General features: G+C 38.5%; 1 protein-coding gene across 1 annotated transcript in view; it reads left to right on the plus strand.

Annotated features, from left to right (window-relative positions):
- MRPS27 (mitochondrial ribosomal protein S27) overlaps positions 1–26,786 on the plus strand; it is a 45,727-nt gene that overhangs the window by 6,232 nt on the left and 12,709 nt on the right. Inside the window, exons 4-5 of the mRNA XM_085212932.1 lie at positions 1,348–1,406; positions 26,184–26,298. Of these exons, the coding sequence (XP_085069058.1) occupies positions 1,348–1,406; positions 26,184–26,298 (174 nt within the window). The remainder of the gene's footprint in view (positions 1–1,347; positions 1,407–26,183; positions 26,299–26,786) is intronic.

Below are 26,786 nucleotides of genomic sequence, written 5' to 3' on the forward strand. Positions count from 1 at the left end.
TCAAAGAAATAGAACTTTTTCTCAGCAAAGCTGGGCTTGACTTTGTTAGTGGGCTACGTTTTTTCATAATATACGTTTCCTCCCTTCCTGTCTTTTCTGTCTTTATTAGTGAGAGCTTATAACGTCCTCTCAGGTACTTCATAACAACCCAGGCTGCGAAGGAAATGCAGTGTGTTAGCATACTGCCTGCATTCTGAATCAGCACTGCGGTAACAGTATACTGGTACACTGATGCTAATTAGAATCGTTAGCACTGTGATCTGTAGAGTCACAGAACAATTTGTGCAGTTACTGAAAGTCCTTGATTATTGGCTCTGAAACTATCCATAGAGGAAATGGATGTTCTTCTCCTTTTTACTGCTTAATCAGATCTACTTTATACCCTCCTCATGTTTCTGCTTTGGGCTGACCTCTGCTTTGGTTAAGTGATATTTTCAGATTTTCAAACAGCCTCCTTTTCTAGTACCTGGATCTCACATAAAGTTCAGATTTTCTAAAATGAACATAAAGTACACAGGCATGCTGTTGCCACACTCAGAGGTGAGATCTATATATGCACATATACAAGGAAAGTTAAGAAACCAAAGAACAAGTACCAGTCAGCTTGAACTGTAATTTTTAGTTTATTCTTAGGTTAAAGAGAAGCTCTGACCTTTCTAACATGTTGTTTATGTATTCTGAGCTAAAGACATTGTGTAACTTCATGCTCATGTTGAACATACTGGAAAAGAAGATTCACTGTTAGCATAGGAGGAAGTCTGATCAAAAACCTTGCTTTTGTAGTTGATAGCACTGTGAATTTTGTGAGGTTTTAGGTGGGAGGAAAGTTGGACTTTGCAGCTTGGAGATTAATTTCTTTTTCTTACTGTTATTTGTATGTATGGTAAAATAGAAGATGCCATTGTCCTTCGGAATTTATAGTATGAATGCACAAAAAGGGCAAAGGGGAAAAGAAAGAACAAACTAATGTTAAGACTTATTGGAAATTGGGAAAAAAGGTTAGAAATTGAATGCACACTCAAGGGATATGTTTTAAGCTAAGAAAATAGAAAAAAGCAAGCAAAATAGTGTGTACTGTGCTATAGTGAAGGGACGTTTCTCAGATTATCCCCATGTGCAATACATAGCATTGCTTATAGCAATGAGAGTTGGCTGAGTTTAGAAAGATTTTCCTTTCTGTAGCCTAGAAGAAATCAGATTAGGAGCAATTGAAGACTTGAAGACGTCCATTATTGTCAGATACCTAAATATGCAGAACAAGTGTGTTATGTGTATCCAAGTGACATTTTCTTCTAATATGCTAGATAAGTGGTTCTTCTTAAGTTTTATTTCTTATTTTTTAACCAGTTTGTTGACAACATTTCTTCACGAGAGGAAGTGGATCAAGCTGAATATTACCTTTACAAGTAAGTGTCTTTACTAACAACATAAACTTTGAGGAATACAAATAAATATCATAAAGTCTTGCCCTTTTAAGACTGTGACCCTTTTATGTGCTGTAAAAATACATGTGTCTGCTATCTTTCAACTCAGACCCAAAGGCCTTTTTGATAACTTCCCCTTTGTTTTGGCTATTTTCTTTCCAGACCTCTGCCATTAAATTCTGCCGGGCATGTTAGTCTGAGCTGCTGAGCAGCTAAAGCTACTTCCAGCAATTTAAATTATGGATGCTGGCGTTATAAGGAATTACATCTTTTTACAGTATTTCCTTCTTGAGCTTTTTTTGTCTTTCAAGTGATAATTTAATTAAAATGGCTATGTGCGTTCTGTAAGTGCATGGAAACTAGCTTGTTTTCTCAGAATGAACGTAACTATAAACTGGATTGCTGTGGTAATGGTCAAGACAGCAAGGCTGAACAGAGTATGGTTCTGTTGCTTTTAAAAAAAAATCCTTTGTTCTCTCTGTCCCAAATAAGCTATTAACTTTATTGCAGGCATTGTTAGGGTTTTGTGCAACTAGTTTGTGTTGCATTTAGTATAAGATTGAATGCTTGCTTGCTTCAGATCGATACATCTCAATATCGACTTTGAGAGGGCAGTAAATCTCACTGATCTCTAAAATAGATTTGTACTTTCATGGATGATTACATACACATTTTGAGACATAGATTTCTCCATGGAGAAAGTAACCAATATTATCACAGTGGATGAGAAAACACGTTTACAAACAATGCCATGTGGTTATATGTAAATAACAATTGTCGTTACTTTAATGAAGAAGTTTATGGTATGGATGCTTTAAGTAGTCTCCTAGTTGTAAGTGCATGATACTTAAGATTTCTGTGATCTTCTGGTATTTTTGAGCAATAACTGAACCTCAGCTTCAAGCTGTATATAAAAGAATCTAGTTTGCTATTACAAGTGATATCTTACAATGAAAAAATAAAAGCAGGAAGAAGAATCTTTTATAAAAAGTGCAGTGTAGTGAAGCTTCAGTTACTTTGGGACCAAATTTCATTTGTCCTGTCATATGAAATTTAGAAATCATTCTGGGATTCTTCAGCAAGCCCTGAAGAGAAGAAAACAGGGAAGTTAAGTCTGTTTAACGCTACTCTTTTTTTTTGTTTTTAATTATTATTTTACAGATGCACTGTTAGTATCTTGTTTTAGCATTTTTGAAGTTTATTACATGAAATGAGCCACAGAGACTCCAGTTCTCACTGGGTGAACTGGGGCATCAGGACAGACAAGAGGAAAGTTTGATAGTTTAATTTCTGAGCTTCAATATGCAGAAAATAAAATCCTGGTAGTAGAATTAGATGTTCATATGTAATTTATCTTAACAGCTTTTTCTTTCTTCTTGAAAACAGGAAGGTGAGAGAGTGGCAAAAACTTAGAAATACCAAAAAATCTTCTGTAGTGAAAGGAAAAAAATAGAGTGGGGATCTGTAACGTAAATATCTTCTTCCTTCTCCATCTATGGCTGGTTAGTACCTCAGCTTAAAATACAGGGTTTTTTTTTATCTTCAAGAGCTCTTTGTGAAGTAGAGATTTGCAGTTCAAAAATAATTGCAGTTATTTACAACTGCTCTAGGATATAATTCTCCTGCAATTAGTAAGATTAGTTATGTGTGCATTAAGTATGATCATTTGTAATTGATACAGATTTTAGTAGCTGATAAGGAGAAAATAGAAGGATACCAATGTGTATAGTTGCAATTTTTCTTGTATGTTTCCTTATAACGTTTCTTGGTTCTGCTATTGTAAAATGTTTAATCTTTTGGTGATGTTAGTGTCAGTTTTCCAGGAGACTTCATTCTAGCATGTTACATGAAACTATTCTCAAAACGCATTAGCATGCAGGTAGTGAAACACAGTATAAAGAGGTCTGTAATTCATGTGAAAATGTAAAAATCCCAATTATAACGTAAGCTTCCCTTTCAAATGAAAATAAGTTTGCTAGCTTCAGGAAGTACAAGATGTGGTTGGTACCCACAAGGTCCCTTTTATTATTCTTTACATTTTGTGCTTAGGCTAGAGTTCAAGTGAAGGACACGTTTATAAAGATATCTCTTGGCAGCTGGGAGGATGTTGTCACGGACTCCTGCAAAAGTGGCCACACCGTGAGACTTAAGGAGATGGAAGAGAGGGAGAGTTAAGAAATAGAGAAGCTTTGTCAAGAAATCTTTTTCTAGCTTGTTACTTCCTTAATGAAAGACAGTTCAAAGCACATTTTTTTATTCTGTGATGACAGTGAGCTTTTTGAAAAAAGAGAAAAGCGGTGTCACTGAAAAAGTTTTTTTTGTATCTTCTAAAGCATACAAATCCATTGTGAACAAGTGGCATGTATGTTTCCTGGTAAGCTGCCTATATGTGCACTTCCCTGAATGCAAGATGCTCCCAGAGTCCTGTGTTTTTTCCCATAACTACCTGTAGAGTGTAAAGGAGAGATTTTAATGTCTATCCTCAATGTTGCGTGTTCCTGACAATCTGAGTTAAAGAGTAGTCACTTTCAGAGCCCTTAAAAGTTTGGAAGATGTTTGTGGTATGAAAGGGCAAGCTGTGCTAGTAGGAGGATTCAGGGGAAGAACAGTGGCGTTTCCATTTTCACTGTGTGTTTTTTTTTTTCTTGAAGACAGGAGTGTCAGAGCTTGTAAGCTTTGTAGAGTGGGCTTTTCTTCTACTATGTCAGGCAGGACATAGTTTTGAAAAGTAGTATTTTGGAGTATCACTATAGTGTGTTCAGGACCACAAAACACAATGTACACATTATATTTAGTCCTGTTTCAGCTTTTTGTGCATTTATAATAGTGAATATCTAGCCACACTGTCTCCACAGAGGATCTTGAGCTCTCAAAAATAGTTATGTGGAGACTGCTATGCAACGTTGTGGAGCATGTCAATAAAATGGTAAAGGCATGACATCACCTGCTTTCAGTACTCTTTTTTTGTTCTCTTCTGAATATCTCCCCACCCTAACTGTCAGACTTAAAAATCCTTTCATCTCCTAGGATCTCAGTAGAAATACTAATCAGAATGCACTTTCTGCTAGATCAAAGACCTGCAGTTTGCCTTACTTCGTCCTGTCTCACTGAAATGTCACTATTTCTCACATCAGGGCGGATTTCAGATGATCAAAACATTAGTATAATGTTGGTTTTATGGTGAGGTAACTTGCTGATTGAATATGTAGGTTTTGTGCCAGGAATGATTTCCAGTGTGTTTGAAAGCTATTGTGGAAGTTTTATGTTGAGATTCCTTGATAGGATTTTTAATTGCATTGAACTCGTGACCTTGGTGTAGGAAAAAAATATGTGCGTTGTCAGTAAAGTATGTTTGTCTGAGGATGTACTCTCCAAATTCTTGTACAGTCTCACTGGAATTTTTGACTTTCCTCGACTGGTACTTGTTTGTTGGAAATTTAGTTCTACACATTTTAGTGCCTACTACCTGGAAGCAGTATTGGATTATAATGAAGTGTTACTGTATCAAACTATTGGAAGCTCTTCTTAGGCATGCCATTACATCTTTTATGGCAGAAAGTGGCATTTTTGAAGCTTAATTGCAGCAATTTAGTGATTTTAGGAGAGTGGCGGTTTCCATATGTATGAAAATGTGCTTATTCCTTGCAGTGCTAGTGTATCAGTTACTCCAATTATGTGTTTCATCTGTATTGTCTGTGTATCTGATTTTTGGATGTGAAAGTTGCAGTGTTTGATACTTCAATGGCAATCAACTGATTTAACATTCTGAAAACATCTAGTTACTCTAAAGTACTGCTTATAATAAAAGATCACAGTGCACCCGCAAAAGAGGTTGTCTCTTAGCATACACTGCATGCTGTTCATTCCCACTAAATTGATACCTGATTTGATACATCTGCACAATGTAATGAGTCCCACTAAACTGTTCCAGCACAAATAGAAGGAGAATAAACATACACAAAATCCTACAAGATAATTAATTCTTTGAGTTGTCTTCTTTGTCATAAAGCTGTAAATGACATAGGCTTGGCTTTAGCTGTCTTCACAGAAATGTGTTAAAGAAATACATAGATATATAAGTAAATGAGTCAGAAATATCTGCCTGCTATTCAAGTCATGCAGTCATTACATTTTGAAGTGATGCTGAGAAGTGATGGAAGTTTCTGAGGGGAAAAAAGCATACCAGAATGGTATGTTTTACTGATCTGGATAACTGTCTAACCTGAACAAGCCAAAATAACTTCATTTGCAAATGACTTGAACTACACTTTGGCAGTGTGGGAGTTGCAATGAAAGGAAGTATCAGAGAGGTTTACCTAATCAGGATGTTCCAGTGATTTGCGATAAATGACTGACAGAAATACTGATTTTCTTTTTTCTAATGTAATTGCACGTGGTGGTGCAATTGCTTGTGGTGGTCAATGCTTGTTGCTGCTTCATAGGAAGAACTGTTGATCACTGTCCAGATAAGTGCTGCAGATGGAAGGGTTCTATTCATGTAGACTTCACAGCTCTTCTGGTCCCAGCATTCAAGTTGTTTGTGCAATACGTGCTTACTATCCTTCCCATATTTCAGAGTTTGTCCATTGTTATTGTGTGTCCATAATGTTATCAGAGTTTGAGTCATAGAAAGCTGGAGAAAATAACTAGCAGCTGCATTTGGGAAACCAGAGAGAAATTTCAGCAAGCTGAGTCCTGGAGCCCTATCTCATTCAGGTAGATGGACTCAGTGGAGCTGCACTGGAAAGTGTGTTAGAACAGTCAATAAAGGTATAACACTGGAAAATATTCAGAAGGATCTCTTCCTGTAACACGGATCTTTTCAGTCATCATCTTTTTTTGTAGCTAATATGGCCTTTTATAAATGCTGTCCTTTAAGCTTTGCAGAAACTACACAAAGTTTTCAAGGCACTGCATAAAAAGAGAGAAAAAATTGGAAGACTTGCATTCAGCAGTAATCTTTTTTTGCTGCGTTGCCTAAATTCAAGAGAGAGAATTTAGATTTTAAAAGCTCTTCATATTTAAAACCAGGGGAAAGTAAGATTACTCTGCAAAGTATGTTTATGTATTAATATCAGAGGAAAAAAATTCAGAGTAATTCTGGAATAAATAGCATGGTAAAGTTGGTCAAATTGCAGCATGGAGAACTGACTTGGTCACTTCATCGGTGACATCAACATTGGGAATAAGTGCACCTTCAACAAGTCTGCAGATGATACCAAGCCGAATGGTGTGGTTAATGTGCCCGAGGGACAGGATGCCTTCCAGAGAGAACTAGACAGCAGTCTTGCACCTGGGTTGTGGCATCCCCCACTGTCAGTACAATCTGGGGGAAGTAAGGTTGGATCACAGCTTTGCAAAAAAGGACTTGGGGGTACTGGTGGATGGGAAGCTGGACATGAGCCAGTACTGTGCCCTCACAGCTCAGAAAGCCAACTGTATCCTGGGCTGAGTCAAAAGAAGTGTGGCCAGCAGGGTGAGGGAGATGATCCTGCACCTCTACACTGCACTGATGAGGTCTCACCTGGGATACTTCATTCAGATGTGGGGTCCTCAGTACAGGAGAGGCATGGACCTGTTGGAGCACATCCAGAGGAGGGCCACAAAAATCAATCAAGTGATGGAACATCTTGCTTACAAGGGCAGGCTAAGAAAGCTGGAGGTGTTCAGCCTGGAAAGGCAAGGCATTGGGAAGATCTGGTAGCAGCCTTTCAGTGTGTAAAGGGAACAGATACTTTGTCAGGTCCTGTTGTGATAGGACAAGGGGAAGTTGTTTCAAACTAAAAGGGAGGATATTTAGATTGAATCTGAGAAATAAATTTTTTTACAGTAAGGGTGGTGAGGCAGTAAAACACATTGTCCAGAGGGGTAGTAGATGCCCCATCCCTGAAGACACCAGGGATGCCCGGGTAAGGCTGGACAGGGCTCTGAGCAGCCTGACCTAATTGTGGGTGCCCATGTTCATTGCAGGGGAGTTGGACTAGATGGTCTTTGATGATCTCTTCCAACTCAAACAATTTTATAATTCTGTGGTTCTAGATGCATTTTGCACTTAGTACTGGGTGAAAAGCTTTCATTACTGTTCTCAGAAGAATTTGCATATCTTTCAGCAAGCATCTTTCTTGCCAATAGCTCAGAGCATCCTGTATAGTAGATAGTATTGGAAATAGTGTGAAGTATAATATGCGTAGTAAGTATTTAGATCTTGGCTGAATGTTGTGCTCATTACATGCTGAAGAAGAAAAGGCAGCACTGTGTGAGAGTTTGACTGATTCTTACCATAAAACAAATGTTTGCTGTATTAAGAGGCATTTTAAAGTTTTTTTTTCATAAGTTCCTGCACCAGCAAGAAACCCAGCTGGAGACAGATTGTGCATTATATTTTAGAAATATTGGAAGTCTAGACAGAGGTTATGTTGCAGCCAAAAATGTAAAGAGTGAGTAGTTCGTATGCATACAAATGAGCAGAACAGAGTAAGGCCTTTTATAGCTTCAGAATTTAAAACACAAACACATGCAGAGATTATTCATTGGCTGGCTTTGATGACTAATAATTGTAAAGATTCACTTGAGAATTAACCCCATCCAGCTTCCCCTGAAAGGAACTTCAAATTTGATTACAGCTTCTGAATAGTATTGGCAGCCAGTGCCAGACAGCAGGTCCAAACCTGTGTGAGCAGAAGAACTGTTTCTTTTGAATTCCTCCTGTTATAAGTTTAAGTAGTGTTAGGTGGTAAAGCAGTCTTTTACAGGTAAGTAAAGGATTGCCACTACAGTTATAAGATACTGAATTTTTATTAGGCTTACAACTGTACACAGGACTACGATGATCCCTTTGTTAGGAACTGCTAACTTGGTGATTATTGTACTTGTCAACCTGAATCATTCCTTTAAGGTGCAAGCACTTATTCTTTTTTCTTTTTTTCTTTTTTTTTTTTTTTTTTTTTTGAATAAAAATAATAAATACAGCAGAAAAAAAATAACAGTGAACTACAGCATTAAAGAATAGTCTTGATGTGCTGTAGACCAGAATTGTTTTACTACAGGGAGACTGATTTGAATTAGAACTATTTGAAATGTTAAATTTGATTTCAGTGTAAATCAGCAAACAAGAAACATGAATTCAAATAAAAGGTTTTATTAAAGTTTTATGCTTGTAATTTTTTTTTATCTTTTGAAGGAAAACCATATTGTTGTTTTCTGAAGCTACTTTGATTTTCTTTGGAATTATTATACAAAATTCGGAAGCGTTTTTTTGCTGACCAAGACGACCATTGTATTTTTACTCATCAGGTTAACAGGTATTCATTTGCAGGATTAAATTTCATGACTGATAATCTTTAAAAAGAAAGAAGTGTTTATCAGAGTGCTGTTTTTATTTATATGGATAATTTTCATAAGCAATAAGTTTGAATGAAGGTATTACATTACTGCAAACATATATATTTTAATGATTATGTAAACATTAATTAAATTAGATGTAATATGGAAAGCATATATCGGAATATCTTTTGCATTTAATGCTTCATTATCAGTAGAGGAAGTCTTGTATCTATTTGGTGAAATGAGCAAATTCACACAATATCAAGATTTTAGTATTTGTATGTATTTTTAGTATTTGTCTTTATTCATCCTTTTTCTAGAACAGTGAAGTATTGTTTCTTACTGCTTTCAGTCACAAATTACTCACTGTCAAGCTGAACTAAACAACATTTTTATCAGCTTTCACTCTCTGAGCCTCACTGTTTAGTACCACGAGTGGTGTAAGCACCAATGAAGGTAGCCATTCAAATGAAAAAGAAAAGGTCAAGCCATTTTAACTTCATCTATCTGCATGTATAAAATAATGAAGAAAGTTAAGGAAAGTAGCGCATTTATTCATTGGGAAATATATAGTTTTGTGCCACTGTAAATAGTGCGAATGCTGAATACATTAAATGTCTCAATTTAAAAACGTAGAAATATGTGAAAATTCAGAAGTTTTCCAAATCAGGTGAAGCATTTCTTGGGAATGCTAATACTTGTGAATACCTTACTGTATTTAGTAGTAAGTGAGTGAAAGAAATTTATGAGATAAGTTATGGTTACCGTTAGTGATGGTTTTCTCTTGAGTGAATCAGGATGTTCATGGCTTAGGTGAAATGCATAAGCAGCTGTGGATGAGCTTTTCTTGAGATAAGAACAAATATTTTATTGGAAATGGGTTTTTAAAACCAAGAGTATTTTGACTTTGTAAATTTTATTCTGGAGAAATTTAAACTAGAAGCCAAAGATGAAATGTAGATAGAAAGTTGTGCTGGCTCTCTAGCGTCCTGATGTTGGATATAAGAGTTGTGTAGCTTATCAAAGCTGTTAAAATATATGTTGGATTGAGTGTTCATGTTACAAAGCTGGTTCTCTTACCTGGGTTGACACGGGATTTTCTGTTTTGTTTTTCTCTTATTTTAACTAAAAGAAGTGCTTGTAAGAGGTGGAACTGGAGATCATTTAAGTGTGTGAAATATCCAGATCACGTTACAAGTGTAGATTAGCAGGGAAAGGTATTTATTTATTTGTTTATTTTCCTTTACCTTGCAATATTTCAATCTTTGAAGAAAAATTCTCCAGCAGTCTCACGTATGTGCTGATAACAAACATACAAGCTATTTGGTGACATTATTGATTTTGTACCAAGTCTTGCAGGATGCAGAGAAGCAGAGATGGAACCAAAACATCTCTCTGATATTCTTCTGCATGAGAATTTCCCTCTGCACCATCTTTTTTTAAGAAGATTTTCAGTGCTGTTGAATGGTGACAAATCGTGTAGAGGTTTTGTGGTGTAAACTAGTGGAGAGAAGGACAAAGGCACTATAATCTTTTTTCCTGCATTATGTCACAATTGAAATAGAAGGTTTGCATGCACTTTTCAATGAGAGCTTCCCTTCTTTTTTAGTTCCGTACAAGGAAAAGCCCACGTGATCTGAATTTTAAATGAATCATTGTCTACAAGCTTGTTAGGTTCCAAATAGCATTTAAGATGAACACACTCTGATCAGGCATCTTATTGGACTTCCTAGTGGTAAAAAAGAGTGTTCTGTACTTTCCTGGATGGTTGGATCAATTGATGCTCCAAAAGAACATGTATTGTGTTATGCTCTGTTAACTTCTGTGTATTTCTGTATGTTGCATAGTATGTAGCAAACGATAGTAGAAGTGATTCAGGTTCTGAAATGTAAATGCTTTTAGAAATTGGAAAAAATTGGACCTTGGTAATGGGTGAATTAGTGCATCACACGTTGATATGATGTTTTCTTGTTCTTTTACATGCAGTCATGGACAAAATGATTGTAACAAAATCAAAATCACTTGTCAGGGAGATACCTATTTCAAGCATGCTTTTTTCTCTGGTGCAGAGTAGTTGGGAGTATGACTGTTTCAGTTTATTCAGATGGATATTTGTTCTTTAGTAGGTCTGAAGATGTTTGGTGAACAATCAGTTACTAAGCTCTTTTAAAAATTACCTGATTATATCCATCAGGTTGTAGATTTCCTGTTGGCCACAGTAATAAATGAATTTTCACAAGCTAACTCAATGTTGCTTGATTTTGATGAATCTTTTTTTTTTTTTTTTTTTTTTGCTTAATACATAATACATTCATCTTACTCAGAATGTCCAAAATGTGCAGGAGAAAAAAAAAAGAAGTAGGTACATTTATCCATCTTGCATTACTTCTTACTTCTGAAACGCATACAGTCCTGTCTGTGCAAAACTGTTTTACTTCCTGAGGGGGCAAGAAGCTTGTGTTGCAAACAGAACTGCACAGCAATTCTTTGCTGTAATTGAATAGAGATACTGGTAAGCAAAGGTCGTAGCTTAACATTTTCTGGGGGTGATTTCTGAGGTCGTTTCTCCTTCTCTCTCTCTCTCTCTCTCTCTCTCCCTCTCTCTCTCTCTCTCTCTCTCTTTCTCTCTGTCTCTGTGCAAATTACTGAATGTAACATGACTACTAGCCAGGTAAAAAAACAGAATTCGGGGTTTTCTTTAAAAAAAAAAAAAAAAAAGGGTACTTTAATAGCTATTTTTAAAGCTTCATGCTCCAAGTAATATATCTATACTGCCTGCTGGAATGAGGGCTATTGCATTTTCAGTGTCTCTGTACCAAGGACTCCCGTCACTCTGCTCAGCTACCTTCAGTTTTCTTTCTGGCAGGGTCCTGGCTACCCTGGTTTGCATCTCTGTCCTTTACTTGGTGAATCTTCAGTTCACAGACAGAATAATCCCTTCTGTACTCTTTTTTGGGGGGCGAGTGATTCATGAGGTGGGGATGTTAATGCTTAGATAGAAGTCCCAAGCTGTTCTTTCAGCTCATTTTACCTCCTTATCATCATACCGCTTACCTTATTTGCTAAAACTCTGGTATATCTCCAGGTTTTTCAGCTGTCTCACTGTCTATGCCAGTTCGAAAGCTTGAGGAACTCTCTTAAAAATGATGTTGGTCACTTCAGGAATAGCTGCATAGGTGCTTTCTTTCCAGCATTTATTTTCCTTTTTCATCCACTAACAAGTCTTTTGGTGCACTGTAATACACATTATTGAAATGTGATCGAGCTGTGATTCTTGCCTCCCAGCTTTAGCCTTGTTCATGATTCCTGTGCATATGCTTTGTGTGCCAGGTACCCAACTGACTGAGACTTAGATCAGCTAGGGGAGCAATTTGTCTCTTTGGACCAGATAAGGATTTGTCCCAGAATGTAGTTCAAGGAATGTTAAGCAGTCAATGATGAAAGCATTCTTTGGTTTGTCTTCAGAACTGGAGGATATACAGAAAAGCAGGTGGTAGAAACTCCTGTTGTATCAGCTGTAAATGTAGATATAACAAATACAACTTCTCTTGCTGAAAAATGAACAAGGATTTTTTTGTTTTTTTTATTTTTTATTTTTGGGTTGTTACTGTGCAGCTTGACAAGTTGAAAGTGCACAGATTTGCAAGCAGGTTTTTATCTTTCTGAGTAATATCTTTTTCCAAGACTGAATGTGTGCGTAAAGCTGTCTTTAATTCCAGAGTCAACTTTTTGCTCATCCTCTTTAAATGATGTTTATCCAATTCTGATCTCTCCACTTTCACTACTGTTTTCATTTTACAATGGAGAAAATTATCCCTTTCTTCAACCTAACTAGGCAAACTGAGGGAAAAAAGGGCATGTACTGGCAATGGAAAAAAGGATGTGTCACCTGGAAAGAACACAAGGATGTTGCTTGGACATGCAGAGGTGGGGTTAGGAATGCCAAGGCACTGATGGAACTGAACTTGGCAATTGATGTTAAAAACAACAACAGGAAGGAATTCTACAGGTACACAGGTTAGAAGAGACAGGCCAATGAGAGTATATCCTCTTTGCTAAATGAGAAACGAGAAGTGGCTACAACAGCTATGGAGAAGGCTGAGGTACTCTGTGAGTTCTTTGCCTCAATCTTAACCGGCAGCCAGGATTCTCAAATCTCTGAACTTCACATCTCTGCATCTGAACTGCTAGGTGGGAACTGGGGGAGCAAACTCCAACCCACTGTAGGGGCAGAGCAAATCTGAGACCAACTCATGAGACTGAATGTGTACATATCTATGGAGCTGGATGATATGCATCCTAAGGTCCTAGCAGAGCTGAGCTGTTTTCCATCATATTGAAAAATCATGTCTGCCAGGTGAAGTCCCCAGAGACTGGAAAAATGGAAATGTTCCTCCCACTTATAAGAATGGGAGGAGAGAGGACCTGGGAAACTATGGGATGGTAAGCCTCACCTCTGTGTCTGGGAAGAGATCATGGAACAGGTCTTCCTGGAAGACATATTAAGGTGTATGAGCAGATGGTCTGAGACAGCCAGTATGACTTCATCAAGGTAAGGTTATGCCTAGCCAGTATGGTGGTCTTCTGTGATTGAGAGATGGTATTGGTGGACAAAGGGAAGGCAATGATATTATCTATCTGGATGTCTGCAAGACTTTTGAGATGGTCCCCCACCTCATCTTTATCTCTAAATTGGAGAGAGGTGGATTTGAAGAGTAGACTAGACTATTCAGTGGATAAGGAATTGGTTGCATGGTTGCAGCCAGAGGGTTTTGGGCAATGGCTCTGTGTCCAGATGGAGGCTATTAATGAGCAGTGTACCCCAGAGATCTGTCTTAGGACTCTTTAAGATCTCCATCAGTGACACAGAGGATAGATTGAGCATATCCTCAACAGAATTTGCTTGTTTGTTGGAACATTGTTGTTGGAAATGACAATCCTTCCAACCCAAGCCATCTTGTGATTCTGTGCTTCTAATTAACTACTTTCAACTTAGTTCTGTTAGCGAATGAGCAGAGCAGAGCTAAATCTAGCCAGAAGTAAAACAGATAATCCTTGGGTGTAGACAGCAGGTAGTAAAATGGAGGTCCCCTGTTGCATATGTTGTCTGTGCCAAAACTCTGGAAAAAGCAGATTGGATGTTGACTGGTGGAGTGGACAAGGTACAGCAGCAGTGAGGGATGATGGAGGAGCAGCAAACCCAGCTTTCTTTGTTTTCCATTGAAATTACTACCCTGCAATGATGACCACTTCTCACAGGTTTACCTAGTCCAGGTGAACTTCTAAAGCAGCAATTTCATCTCATGAAAGACACTGTTGTTTTCTCTTGAAAGTCAGTATTCTTTTGAGGAAAATAAAAAATAGTTTTTAGAAAAAAATGGAACACATCAGGTACATAATTGCACCTAGTTGTAGTATTTTCCTGTGTTTTCTGTGTTCTCAGTTCTCCTGAGCAGTGGATAACCTTACATTCATAAGCCTCCTATAAGGTGAACACCTGGGAGAACTGGATTCTTCTAAATGTCTGTTTGGAGCCTGAATACAAGATCTGAGTGGGCCACTGCAACACGGCAAATTGGTGTACATTGGTTTTCATAACAGGCTGGTGCTCATCCATAGTAGCAAAGCTAGTAGTAGACTTTATTTGTAAATATCAGTCTTTGCTGTGTTCCCATTCCAAAAGGGAAAGTGCTACAGCATATGCTGTATGTATTTTGAAATCCTTTGCTTGATTTGAGTCTCATAGGCTCATTCAGTGTGCATCTTGTACCTACATAGAGGACCATTTGTCCTATAGCATGTGCAGTACTTGAGGTGAAGAACCTACAGTTTATACAGGTAACAGGCATAGTAACAAAGTATTTTTGTGGTCGCTTGAGTGAGATTCACTCTGTTTATTCTTACCTTGTGTACTGTTTGATGTGCTTAATATCATATGCAGTGAAGTATAGGCCATTTGTGTGCAACTGACTTTGAAGAAGTTAGATACACTAACTATTCCCTAAAATCATATAATCTTTTAGATAGCCTTGGCTGAAGAATGCCTATAACAAAGTAATATTTTGGTACGTAGAAAGTTTTAGACCTGCTACCATAATGTATTTAGCAAGCACTAGCTCTCTAGAAATAACTTGCTGTCAGCCTTGAACCAGTTACAAAGGAGATTTCAGCAATCAACAAATTAGAAGCAGGCTTTCACAGATGTTTCATTTTGAAAAAATATATCTAGTTGATAACTTGTGTACTAGCTTTCAGGCATGTGGGGAGTTAGTTGAAATAATGACAGGTAAAACTGAGCTGGTTAAGTGATAGCAAACTGAATAGTGCTTTATTCCATTTTTTACAGCTATTGTATTGAGAAGTTTTCAGATAGATGAGTAATGATTCCAGCAGAATTGACTTTCCATTGAGCTTTAATGCAGCAAGTTTTAGAGTGACACAGTTAAATTGCTGAGATTCAGATTTTTCCACAAAGTAATCTACTGTGTTTTGGAGTTCTTAATCTCTCTATTTTTCTATGCCAGGAGAAGATACAATTAATTCAAGTGTTGGTTTTAAATTAGATTTTGTTATAGTTGCATGGGGACAAGGAAAAGCACTAGAGAGTATCTTATCAGAATCACTATAGCAACGGCTCACCCCATCATTCTCTGTTTTCCTCAGCCTGCGGTACTTGCTACTCAACTACTAGATTATCAGTGGAATTTATATTCGAAACAAGATTTTTAACTGTAAAAGCCCAAGAATATTTTAAGCAGAAATAAATCCTAGAAGCAATATCCTTTATAGTCAATAGTTTGGGGAAAAGTTGTTCATTTTTAATTGTTCTTACTATTAAAAGAAGATTTTCCAGTTTCTTACTAACTCTTTAAATGAATTTCAGCTTTGTAATGAAAGTAGTATGGATTCTCCATGAGGAGGAGAAAATCTTGTTTTCTTGCTGGTCTTTTCCCAGTAGACTGGTAGAGATGGAGAGTGATGAGCCCATAATCGCCAAAGACTCTCTATTATCCTGAGAGAGAGAGAAAAATAGGAATGCTGTATTAGAGAATCTAATTGTTGTTTTGTTGTTGTTGCAGATGTGTCTCTAAGCAACAGGAAGTAAATTTTGAGTACTGTCCACCTCGTTCTTCTCTCTTGATCATAAAGGAAGGAAAGGAGATGATCGCTTAATCATCTTCAGCAGGAAACTAGCATGACTTGGCAAGGACTTTCTGGTCAGACTGAGAGAAGAAAAGGGCACATACAGGCAATGGAAGCCAGGGCCTGTGTATGGCAAAACAAGGTGATGACAGTGCCTTCTAATGGGGATACAAGCACTATGGAGCTATAGCATATAACAAAGTAGAAAAACTGGCTCACCCCCTTCCAAAAACCAGTGACAGCTCAAAAAGAGCTTATCTCTATCTAAAGAGATGCTGCTCCCCTGATTGGTAACCCTTAAATGAGAGTGAGGAGGGGTAGATCCGGGTTGCAGCCCATTCTTCTCACTCAGGTGCACTGCTTGTGCCTGAGCTCCCTGTTGGGTGTTAGCCACGCCTTCTCATCTTGTGCTTAACCACTAATTCTGGCTATTGATATTTTGGTTGCAGGTGTGTCACCTGGAAAGAACACAGGGATGTTGCCTGGACATGCAGAGATGGGATTAGGAAAGCCAAGGCATTGATGGAACTGAACTTAGCGATTGATGTTAAAAACAACAGGAAAGAATTCTAGAGGTATACAGGATAGAAGAGACAGGCCAAAGAGTATACCATCTCTGCTAAATGAGAAACAAGAAGTGGCTACAACAGTTATGGTAAAGGCTGTGGTACTCTGTGAGTTCTTTGCCTCAGTCTTCCCCCAACCTTCTCTTTAGCCTGACTTTCTTAAGTATTATGTTTTAAATGTAGAAAATATGTTTGTACCAGAATTTCAGATGTTAGCACCTTTAGTTTTGATCTAGAAAAAGTCTGTAACTAATCTCATGTCTTATCAGGTTGTAATATAGATAGAACCTTCACCCAAGCCTACCTAAGAAAACCTTGCTCGTACTGGAAACGAATGTATTTTGCAGAAGTAAGCTTCCATTGCTCTTCTGCTGGGGAGTGTGTAGTTTTGAAGCATTTTTAATGAAGCTGGATATTTCCAGAGCTTTTATCTTGCAGCCTAGAATGATTTTCCTAGCGATAAATGGTGTCCTAAAAAGTAGTATGTAGTTTGAGCCCAGAATCTGTACTGCACTTTTTCCACTCTGGCTAGGAATTTAGTATGAAGTTTAGAAGAATTCAGTGCAAGCCTGTAGGATACTGAGGTTGATAAAGATGTCTGAAGGAGTCTTCCCCTCTGCTTTAGAGGAGTTCATGACTGCTTGTCAGTGGAGGGCAGGACGATAAATTAAGGCATGTTTCAGAGGCAGGAATCTCAATAAATAGCTTCTGACTTCGCTGCAGGCTCTGGATCTGTTGCATTTTGAGTGGATCTTCTCTAAATTTACGTACAAGTATCACAGAATCACAGAAACACCAAGGTTGGAAAAGACCTACAAGATCATCCAGTCCAACCATCCATCCATCACCAGTAGGTATCATTAAACCATATCCCTCAACATAACGTCCAAACGTCCTTGAATACCTCCAGGGTTGTTGTGGCCAAAGTGCAGGACCTGGCTTTTGGCCTTGTTAAACCTCATCCCATTGGCTTCAGCCCAGCTATCCATCCTGTCCAGATCCCTCTGAAGGGCCTCACTACCCCCAGGCAGATTGACAGTTCCAGCCAACTTGATGTCATCTACAAACATAATGAGGGTGCACTCAATGCTCTCATCCAGGTCATCATTAAAGATATTGAAGAGGACAGTCCCAATACCGACCCCTAGGGAACACCACTCGTGACTGGTCACCAGCTGGATTTAGCTCCATTCAGTGCCACTCTCTGGGCCCGTCCCTCCAGCCAGTTCCTTACCCAGCAAACAGTGTACCTGTCTAAGCCATAGGCTGCCAGTTTCTGCAGAATACTGTGGGAGACAGTGTCAAAGGCTTTGCTGAAGTCTAGGTAAACTACATCAACAGCCTTTCCCTCGTCTACCAGATGGATCACTAGATCATAGAAGGAGATCAGGTTGGTCAAGCAGGACCTGCCCTTCGTGAACCCATATTGGCTAGGCCTGATCCCCTGGTTGTCCCACACATGTGATCTCCCTCTGGACAGTCTGCTCCATAATCTTACCTGGCACCGAGGTCAGACTAACAAGCCTGTAGTTCCAAGGATCCTCCTTACAACCCTTCTTGTCACATTGGCAAGCCTCCAGTCTTCTGGGACCTCACCAGTCAACAAGGAGCACTGATAGATCATGGCAAGCGGCTCGGCTATCACTTACGCCAGTTCCCTCAGCACTCTTGGGTGAATCTCATCCGGCCCCATGGACTTGTGACAGTCCAGTTGGAGTAGTAGTTCTCTGGCTGCGTCCTCCTAAATCACAGAGGGTTTAGTATGCTCCCCAGGCGGGACTACCAGGTTAGAGAGTGGAGTACTCTGGGGATAACTGGTCTGACCTTTAAAGACAGATGTAAAGAAGGCATTCAGAACCTCTGCCTTTTCCTTATCCTCAGTGATCACATTCTTAGCCTCATCCAGTAAAGAATGGAGATTCTCCTTAGTCCTTCTCTTACTGTTGATGTATTTGTAAAAGAGTTTCTTGTTCCTTTTTACCCCAGCGGCCAGGTTGAGCTCAAGCTGGGCTTTTGCCTTTCTGATTTTCTCTCTACACATCTTAACAGCTTAACTTCCTGAATCGCCCGTCCCTTCTTCCACAGGAGTTAGATTCTCTTTTTCTCCCAGAGCCCCTAGAATAACTCCCTATTCATCCACGCCGGTCTTCTTCCCCGCCAGCTCATTTTGTGGCTCAGGGGAACAGCCTGCTCCTGCGCCTTTAAGACTTCCTTCTTGAAGAGCCACCAGCCGTCTTGGACCCCTTTACTCTCTAAGACTGAAAGAGCATAGAGCCTTTCTTTTGTGCTGCAGAAAGCTGCTCCTCCATTCAAACATGTTAATGAAATTTATAACATATAACTAGGGTTCATGACTATTTGATTTTTTTTGTTTTTAGTGTATTAATGTTGTTCACTGTTGTTTACTTACAAGAGTGCCTTAAATCCATTAAGAGGAAGATGATTTTTTTAGTGATGTACTGCCAGAGATTTATAACAATAGGCAGAAATGCCTTTTCTGTGAGAAAGTGAGCTTGCCATTTCATTAAGCAACTCTTAAGAACTGACTGTCAGAAAAAGTAATTAGGTTGGTAAAGGAAGCACAAAATCCTGGCCAACATGTAGTTGATTGCTGTGTATGACAGACGATATTAAAAAGACTGCAGAGCTGAGAAAGAAAAGCTGAGCTTTCTTTGCAGAAAGGTGATTTTGTGCAGTATTATAAATAGGTATGTTGACATTACTGAGAGGTGAATTCAGTCCCTTTGGTTGTTAGGAAAGGTTGATTACCATAGCAAGGTCCTGAAAATGCCTAAGGGAATGTGTAGTATGAACTGCCACTAAAAACATCTCACTTGCCAGTTCATGTGGTTTACCAAGTATAAGGGTTAAGAAAAAAATGAGACTGTAGCATTGGGATAAATAGAAATAAAATGAATATATAGCTGGAAAGCAAGACTACATGTTGCTTACATTCTTGGAAGTCTCCTGTTCAGACTTAATCTTAGAATGTGCTTCTGTACCATCACTTCTCAGCGTCTGAAATGAGGCCTGTTTTGAGGTTGCATTCATTGGTAGTGTTAGAGCTCTGTGTATCTCCTGAATAAAAAAGTACTACGCAAGAAATACGCATTCATATGTAGGTAGAGTGAGGCTGATTTAGAGGAATTATTTTTTCTTGTTGAGGCAGTCAAGTCTGGAGACAGTCAATAAAAATTGAAACAAATGCTGGGCTTTTTTTAGAGAGTTTGCATGCTGTTTCCTGTATAAGAATACAGAGCATTAGATTATCGTCTATTATAGCTGTCTTATCTACTTTTTTTAACCTCTCCTCTTACTTCTTTTGTTAGAAAGCATCCATATGCTTTCTGAAAATATACAGACATCGTCAGCTAAAAATAAATTTACTATGTATGCTATTTGAGTTTTTTTAATTTCACCACAGAAGTGTTCCCTCTGCTTTCACTTCAGTTAGCAGTTAATGTATGAGGTGTTTCCTATAGGACTTATATGATTATATGTGAAATTTTTAAAATGATGTATGCAAAGAAAGTTTTAGACTCAGAAGCAGGCAAAAAAGAAATAGGAAAGTAGTTTCTTTCATGTATGAGTGGAAATTAGAATCAGTAAATTTTTTTTCTTTTACACTGACACGTGAGCAATGCCTCTGGTGCCATTTAAAATGCAGAGGATTTTTCCCAGGGCCCATGGCTTGAAATCACAAACAAAGGGAGACTTCTGGGTGACGTTTCCTTAGCCTTCCAGTTTCCAAGCTAAGCCTGCATGGAATCTGTTTGATCATTATGCATTGTAGCTTAAAAAATGTGCCTGTGAAGTAAAAACCATGGCATTGCCAAGGAACTTCACATCACTGTATGACTTGTGTAAAATGTGAAGCGTCTTTGGAATCATTCCACTGAGGGAGCTTTCTCCTGAATCTCAGAGATATTTCTTAGGATTTTTTTTTTATTTGAAGTGTTACATTTTACTTCGAGACTTTTTAGAATTATAAGAGGATGAGAAGAAATCTGCACTCTCCCAGTTAAAGCAAGTGAACATGCAAACTTCTAATTCTTAAAGAAATAAGAGATCTGAAAACTAGATGGAACAGATTTACTGCAGTCACAAGCTGGGCTCCTTCCTAGAAATAGGAGCAGAAACTACTAATGTTCTAACAGTGTATGAAACTTTGGGGTTTAAACTCTGAAGAAAGCAGATGAATACATTTCAGTGATCTGTATTAGAAATAATAAAAGAATGGAGAGTATTTAGTGTCCTTTTGTTTTAATTTCTGTACTTTGCAATATGGCAGAAGACAGTTTAGGAATCTCTTAACACATAAGAAAGCATTATGAACAGGAGATTTTATTTAGGGAAGTTGTTTTATATGAGGGCTGCTCCAAAAGTAATGGCTTCTATGTTGGCTGACAATGTTATGGATGGCTGTTCCTTGTATGGCAGTAGAGGTTGAATCTTCCCTGAAATATTCTGTTACATGTTGTTGCTCTGTGACGAATAGCAGCTGAGGGGCAGTGTGGCAAAATGGCATTTGACATAGAGGTGCATATGAAGAAAAGATGTGCCATTGAATTTCTCCATGTGGAAAAAATGGCACCCACTGCTGTTTCAGGAGACTAGTGGATGTGAGCACAGTGAGGCAGTGAGTGGTGCATATCAGTGCTGGCACCGGTGGGTCACCTCCACTAGTGCAGATTTTTGATGAGCTCAGCATGTAGGCTCTTGTTCATCAGTAGTGAAAATGCATAGCTAAGGGCGATGCTTCTGTTGAAAAATAGCATTTTGTAGCTGAGAATTTTCTCTGTCGAACAATGTTCTGTGCTCTTGTATTGATTGTACAAGTATGAGGTATTGATTTTTGGAGCAACCTACATATGTGGAAATTAAAAATCAGCACAGCAAAATGTAGGTGAAGTTTAGAAAGTCTAAGAGATCATACTGTTGAGTGCACAGCAAGTTTAGGTCACAACTTTTTTGTTAGGTCAGACATATTAGACAAATAGAAGCTCTGTTTCACAGACAGAAGAAAAAGAAACATTACGATTTGCACAAGGACAGCCTCTGGCAGTACCAGCAGTTGGATACACCCTCAGGAAAGGCAGAGAGTGCAAAAAGGAGTCCGTTTAGCAAGGAATCTGCTGAGCTAGCTTTATCTCCATACAGTTGAGCTATTCCTGATAGTATACTTCTGCAGAAGCTGCCCTATAACCCAGCAGATTTTCCTTCACAATCTTCCTCATTTGTGGCTGTCCCAAAACAACAAACACTCTTGCAACAAATGTAGGGAAAAGGGTGCAGTGTGGCATCTTAGTGCTTCTCTTTATTTTTGCTGTATTATTTCTCTTGAAAATGGGAGGTATGTGAAAGCAGCACTAGACTGTATGACCACTTGATGGCACCAAACAAATCTGAAAGACCATTTAAAAGAAAGAAAGAACTGTGATAGGGAGCATTTCTGTGTTTTGGGAGAACACCAATGTTTGCTGAGTTAGTAAAGTACTTAATAAGACACTCTCAGCACCTGATAAACTTTACCATTGTTCAGCACGAGCACTTCAGCACTGCTGTAAATAATTAGCATTGGGACCTTGTGCAGGGTATTGCTAAACTAGGAATGCATTCTTAGCCTGATAGGTCAGTTTGTGAGCAAGAGAGAGTGTGCACTTGCTTGGCTAAAAATACTCTGGTTGCCTTGTACTGTATACTCATAGTATCTCTTCTACGTAATAATCATCATCACACAATAAAAAGTAAAGCTTTCATGAAAATCCGGTTTCTGTACTGGATCACTTGAACTTGAACTATTTTTGAATAAAAGGAGAATTCTAGTACCATTGCACCATGTGCTATTAAATTTCAAGTGATTTTGACACTTCACTAACTGCTTGTCTTACAGATATTATTCTTCCCATTCCCTGTGGGACAAGATGTTCTCAGGTCAGTGATGAGGAGGATCATCATATTGATTCTTCAGTTGTTCACAGGAAGGTGTACCAACAGTGAGCTCCCCTAATAGCCTTATGGATGTTTCTCCTTGCCTTTTCTGAATACATTATAAGAACCTTGTTCTTCCCATGTTTTTATTAGTTCTCAGAAAAATGAGTTTCAGCAGCAGACATCTGTAAGATAACCTCCTGGTCTATCAATTAAACACACAGCAATTGCTAGAGGCTTCCTTTATTTAATTCACTCTGAATCCTCTGTTTCTGTAGTTTTAACTTCCTTTTGTCCTTTCATCTGTCTCCAAATACATTTCCTTGTGTAATTATATCCTGTTCTGTGTCTTGTGGAAAAGGAGGAAGACTCAAAATGACCAGCAATCTCGTTCTTTCACTGTTCCATTTCAAATAAAAATGTCTGCTACATTTGTTTAGTTTGTGAAAACAGATGCTCTTGGTTTCTCTTTTCATCTTACAGAACAGAGACAGAGCTTATCTCAGCATTTATGGACTGAAACAATTAAAGAAGTCACCGTGCTTATTTCTCTTTAACTTCCAGTTCTCCTTCTACCTCATCATAGGTTAATGAAAGTGTGTAATGCTGAGGGATTTTGTATGTATGCATATGGATACTTGTTGACATTTTTTATCACCATTTCCCTTTCTTCATTCCCATGCAACTGTTTTGTAATTAATTGTTAGGATTAACTAGAAAATTCTTTGTCTTGGAATCTCCTTGAGTTTTCTGTTTGTGTAGTACCCAACACAGTGGAGACGGAGTCCAAAATTATGGATATTAACAGTAACATATAAAAATTATGACTCATAGGGCCTGTGATTGTGTGTATGCATATAAACATGTGTCCACACACATGCTCCCAGGCTTTCAAACCCTATATGGAGGCTTTTTTAGAGAGTACTTGCAATGTATGCCTGAATTTTGTGCGTATTGATTCCAGAAACTTGTCATGACTGGGGATCTCTTGAAGAGTTGGGACTTGATGATCCTTGGGATCCCTTCCAACCCAAGCCTTTCTATGATTCTGTGATCAGTTTCATCACGTTTCACAGATTCACCACATTCTTGTTTGACCTTTTACTGTCCAAGTGTGATTGGGAACCTAGCCTTTCTCCATTACAGTAGGCTATAACATTCCCAAGACGTATGAGGTCCTGGAGTGCTCTTTCTCAGTGTGGGATGTTTGAGTATAAATATACTTGAGAGTAAATATGCATTGGCTTAAAGGTGAATACTCAAACCCTTTAAAACCTTCATTTTCTTTTAATGTTTACTTCCCACTGTAACGAATTTGTAGGAAGGATGATAAAGATTATATCAAAGGAAAGGCCTAAGTCTTTGAGAGCATCACTGTTATGTGTTTATAGGATTGTTATTTCCACTTTTGAAACAATATTAACCATTTAATAAAGCAGCTTCAAAAGATGCGGATAGCTTTGTTGCTGGGTGATAGTGTTGTGGTCTGACCCATCTTACATGGCTGAAGGAACAGTGTAGCAAATAGATAATTGTTTCATCAACGTATGATTAAATCCAAATTCCTGTAATTGATGCTTCCTGTAAGCATTATTGAAACAGATCTTCAATGAAATCAAATACATATTCTTGCTTGCCCAGTGTTTGAATTCCAGAGGGAAGAAAATGGAAAGCAATTAGAGCAACAAAATGGATGTTCATAATTTAATATTCAAAGCAGACTTTTCTTTTTCTATTAAATTTGCATTGACGAGAGAGGTTTCATGTGCCATTGAAGAAGTAGTATATTTAGATTTTGTGCAGTTGTTTACCTCTGCTTTTGGCACTGAGGTCTTTTGGATGCTGTAGACTGTGTAACAGGAATGCTTTTCCAGCCTTGGCAATCTATGTAGCCCTTAGCCATGGGATACAATATGCAGAGATTCAGTGGGGGGGAAAAAGAGAGTTGGTGGCCACATTAATCTGATAAATGTTCTGGAAAGGATGCTCACTCAGATGGAAGAGCCAACCCTGCCTCTGAATGGTGCTGCGGCTTGGCTTGAGGCTGCAAGCATCTGCACATGAGCCTAGCTCAGTCACTGATGTTTACTACAGAAAGTGGCACTCACTTCTGCACTGCGGACCAAGTCTGATTTTCGTGCATTCAATTTGAATTGAGAAAAGTTATGTGTACCTCTTGACACCGAAGGTCAGCATGGTTCAGCACGAGATCAAGGCAGCAGCTCCTACTGTTGGATTCGTAATTGCTTTTTGAGACTTTGTCAGAAATAAAGCTCTATATGTTTTTAGTCGATACTTTTCCAGTCATAAAGTAAGTCATATATCGCTAAGTAAGGATGAAACAAAAGAGGCTGAACTTAAGGTTAAGGATTGGAGTAAGGTTAAGGATTGGAGTGAGTTGCCTGGAAATACTACTGAATCCATGGCACAAGGTATCTCAGAACTGATTAAAACAAGTCCATGAGGAGCAATGCTAGTGCAGTTGATGCATAAAGGTAGGGGAAGAATGTCCAGTAATTTCCTGTTGCTTGAGGTATACATCTCTGATGAAGCATTTCTGAGGAGGCAGAGGTGCAGTGAATTCCTAAGTGACTGAAATAAGGTATGAGTTAAGTGTTTGGAGATACCAGATACACAAATTCTGGAGGTTCAAAGGCAGCAGTGTTTTGATGTAATTCTCATATTTGCTAATGTTGTCAGTTGTGGAGCAGCGCTGTATTTAGAAGAGACTAATAATACAGTGTTTTACAATTAGAAGGACAATGCTAGAAAGTACCACAGTGTTGATAGCAATTTCACTTGCCATCATAAATATACCAAGCTATGATATATTTTGTGGTATTCCTCTTCTCAGAGAAAAAGAATTAGACTTTCTGGAAAGTGAGAAATTTGAAGTATTTTGCATTTGTGAAAAGACCAGATTCTCCCTTCAAACAAATTACTAAAGTGTATCAGCGTATTGTTTCTTTTACTTAAAGGACTAACTATAACTCTTTGAAGAGCATTGTTTGGCTGCAGAGTTAAATACAGGAAGATTAATATTTGAGACCATGAAGGGCAGAGGTATTGAAACACAGTCTATTGGTTATTGATTTGTGAACAACTGATTGGCCATGAGCCAGCAGTGTTCCCTTGTGGCCAAGAAGACCAGTGGTATCCTGGAATGCATTAAAAAGAGCATGGCCAGCAGGTCGAGGGAGGTGAACCTCCCCCCTACTCTGCCCTGATGAGGCCACATTTGATCTACTGTTCTGGACTACCCAGTTCAAAAAAGATACGGATCTCCTAGGAGTCCATCAACAAAGGTTATAAGGGGCCTGGGCCTCCTCTCATATGAGGAAACACTGAGTAACCTGGATTTGTCAGTCTGGGGAAACAAAAACTGAGAGGATATCAGATAAATGTTTATAAACGTCTAAAGGGATGTGGGAGGCAAATGGATGAGCCCACACCCTTCTCAGTGGTGCGTAACAGTAGGACAAGGAGTAATGGCCTAAAACTTGAACACAGGAAGTTCCATGCTAACATGCGGAAGAAGAATTACTTTAAGGTAAGAGTGATGGAGCACTGGAACAGGTTACCCAGAGATGTTGTGTAGTCTCCTTCTATGGAGATATTCAAGATCCATCTGGACTCCTACCTGTGCGACCTATTGTAGAGTGCTTGTTTTAGCGGTGTGGTTTTGCTCGGTGATCTTTTGAGGTCCCTTCCAACCCTTGTGATTCTGTGATTTTTTTTTTCCTGTGATTCTGATTCAGCAAATCGATTGTCACCTGGACTGTTTATCACCTTTCAGGTTTCGGCATAGTCCGAATTGCTGGTACTTGAGAGACTGGACCATTCACAGTTGGATCAGACAATGCTTAAAGTATGGTGCACAAGACAAAGCCTTATACACATTGAAAAACAAGGTAAGATTATACAAGGAAAAACCATAACTATGTTTGATCAACATTTTGATACAATTGTGCCCTACCTGGAATTCCTATTACATATACTGTGGTTTTAAGTTCAGATATGTAGTTGTCAAAACAAAAACTAAAGTTTGACTTGACTTGCTGAAACTCAAGTCAAACTTTAGTTTCATCAAAAACTCTTTACAGCTTTTCTGTCCTCTTTTTTCTCTTTGAGCTTTTTTGTTTTAAGTAGTGCTGGTGTTTAAAGCACACTGAGTAGAAATGGAACATAAAAATCCTGGTAGGCAGTGCCTTAGACCCAAAGGCTCTGATAAAATGCTAAAACAAACCCAGTACACTGAAAGGTAGTAGGCCCACATCACAGGAGCCATGTTAATAGGCTTTTTATATTACCTGACTGTCATACTGCACCAGTGTGCAACGCCATGGTTTTGATCCTTCTGATACCTGCAGTGCTCTGCTTTGAAAGCAGATTTTCTCAC

The sequence above is a fragment of the Meleagris gallopavo genome, chromosome Z (genome assembly GCF_905368555.1).
Source record: "Meleagris gallopavo chromosome Z, MGAL_WU_HG_1.1, whole genome shotgun sequence".
Classification (NCBI taxonomy): Eukaryota; Metazoa; Chordata; class Aves; order Galliformes; family Phasianidae; genus Meleagris; species Meleagris gallopavo.